We start from the raw sequence: 1,264 nt of genomic DNA, 5'->3' as shown, positions 1-1,264 counted from the left end.
ATGAACGGTCCAGATGGAAGACAACGTTTTAACATCCAGCTATAGGCTGAGGATAAAAACAGTGGGCTGGAAAATGTGTAAACTATCCCCGGCAAGAAGCTCGCTTCTCGGAACTTCCACGACAAGCGTGCAGTGAATTTGTCCTGCCGCCTAAAAGCTCCCGTGTTGCGGGTATTTATCACGCATTTCGACAGTGTGTGGTCAGGGCTGGACTGTTTCACTCTTACGCCCAGCTTCTGCTGGTCTGTCAGCGGTCGTGCGTTACCCAGATAGGTTGTGATCAGTGGAGGCGGAGCTTTAGTGTAAGGTGCAGGCGCTTGTACCCTTCCTCTCCCTCCCCCTGTTAAGATTCCGGGATGCGCTTGGATCTAAAAGCTGTCGTCTCCGATCTTGGGATGAACATGTACAACCCGTTAACTCCAAGACCGTGTCTCTTCACCATCAATTCATTGATGACGGAAGTCACATCGGAGTCTTTCCTTACAGCCACGGACCAGCAGCCAGCTCTGCCGCCAATGGATTGTACACCAGGCATCTCCTCCCGCACTTCTACGGGCGACTGTTGCTACGACTGGCTCACCTTACAGTCTTCCCTTGCCAACTACAGCTCTGTCTCTCCGGTCAAAGATATGGAAGGTAAGAAGAACCGACTTTCATCTGATTTCATCGGGAATTCTTAATATTTTACGAAGAGACTGAATTATACATCATTACCATTAAGGATAGTCCTTCTGAGTGAAATCATAAATATGGGTCGTATTTATGCATGTTTTTGATTTGGTTCTTACAGTATAAGTGTGAGGAAAACAACCTCTGTAATGTTATATTATAAATAAAACTTTGTAATATGAGGTTGTGTTGTTGTTGTTTTCGTAAAAACAAACAACAACGGTATGAATAAAAAGAGTCCACATGAACTGTACACGGACGATAAGAATAAATTGTGTACGGCTTTGTGGATTAAATACCAGGTGTCGTCGAAATCTAAGATGAAAGAGTAGTACGGCTTCTATGTTTATACATGTACCGAATTCGAACAATTTACAAGTCAGTTTCTTAGTTGTTGTTGTTGTTCTTTAAGAATTGATAGCGTCCATGCTGATTATTTATAAAGTATTTGTTTTGGACTAATTTTTAAACTATTCACTCCTCTGGATGAAGTTGAAACTAAAACTAGGTGGCGCAAAAAGCGAGTGAAGTCCACATCAAACATATACATACTTTACAACAATGTATCGATAATAACAATAAGTTTTAGAATACG

At 42.2% G+C, this 1,264-nt stretch overlaps 1 protein-coding gene across 2 annotated transcripts in view; it reads left to right on the top strand.

Moving 5' to 3' along the window:
• The first annotated feature begins 396 nt into the window (after nucleotides 1-396).
• LOC106466594 (T-box transcription factor TBX1-like) overlaps nucleotides 397-1,264 on the top strand; it is a 39,422-nt gene continuing 38,554 nt past the window's right edge. For both annotated transcript variants that reach the window (XM_022394622.1, XM_013926888.2), the window contains exon 1: nucleotides 397-636. In XM_022394622.1, the coding sequence (XP_022250330.1) occupies nucleotides 402-636 (235 nt within the window). In that variant the 5' untranslated portion in view covers nucleotides 397-401. The remainder of the gene's footprint in view (nucleotides 637-1,264) is intronic.

Source organism: Limulus polyphemus, unplaced genomic scaffold (assembly GCF_000517525.1).
Source record: "Limulus polyphemus unplaced genomic scaffold, Limulus_polyphemus-2.1.2 Scaffold2314, whole genome shotgun sequence".
Lineage (NCBI taxonomy): Eukaryota > Metazoa > Arthropoda > Merostomata > Xiphosura > Limulidae > Limulus > Limulus polyphemus.
This window is presented reverse-complemented; position numbering and strand designations above follow the sequence as displayed.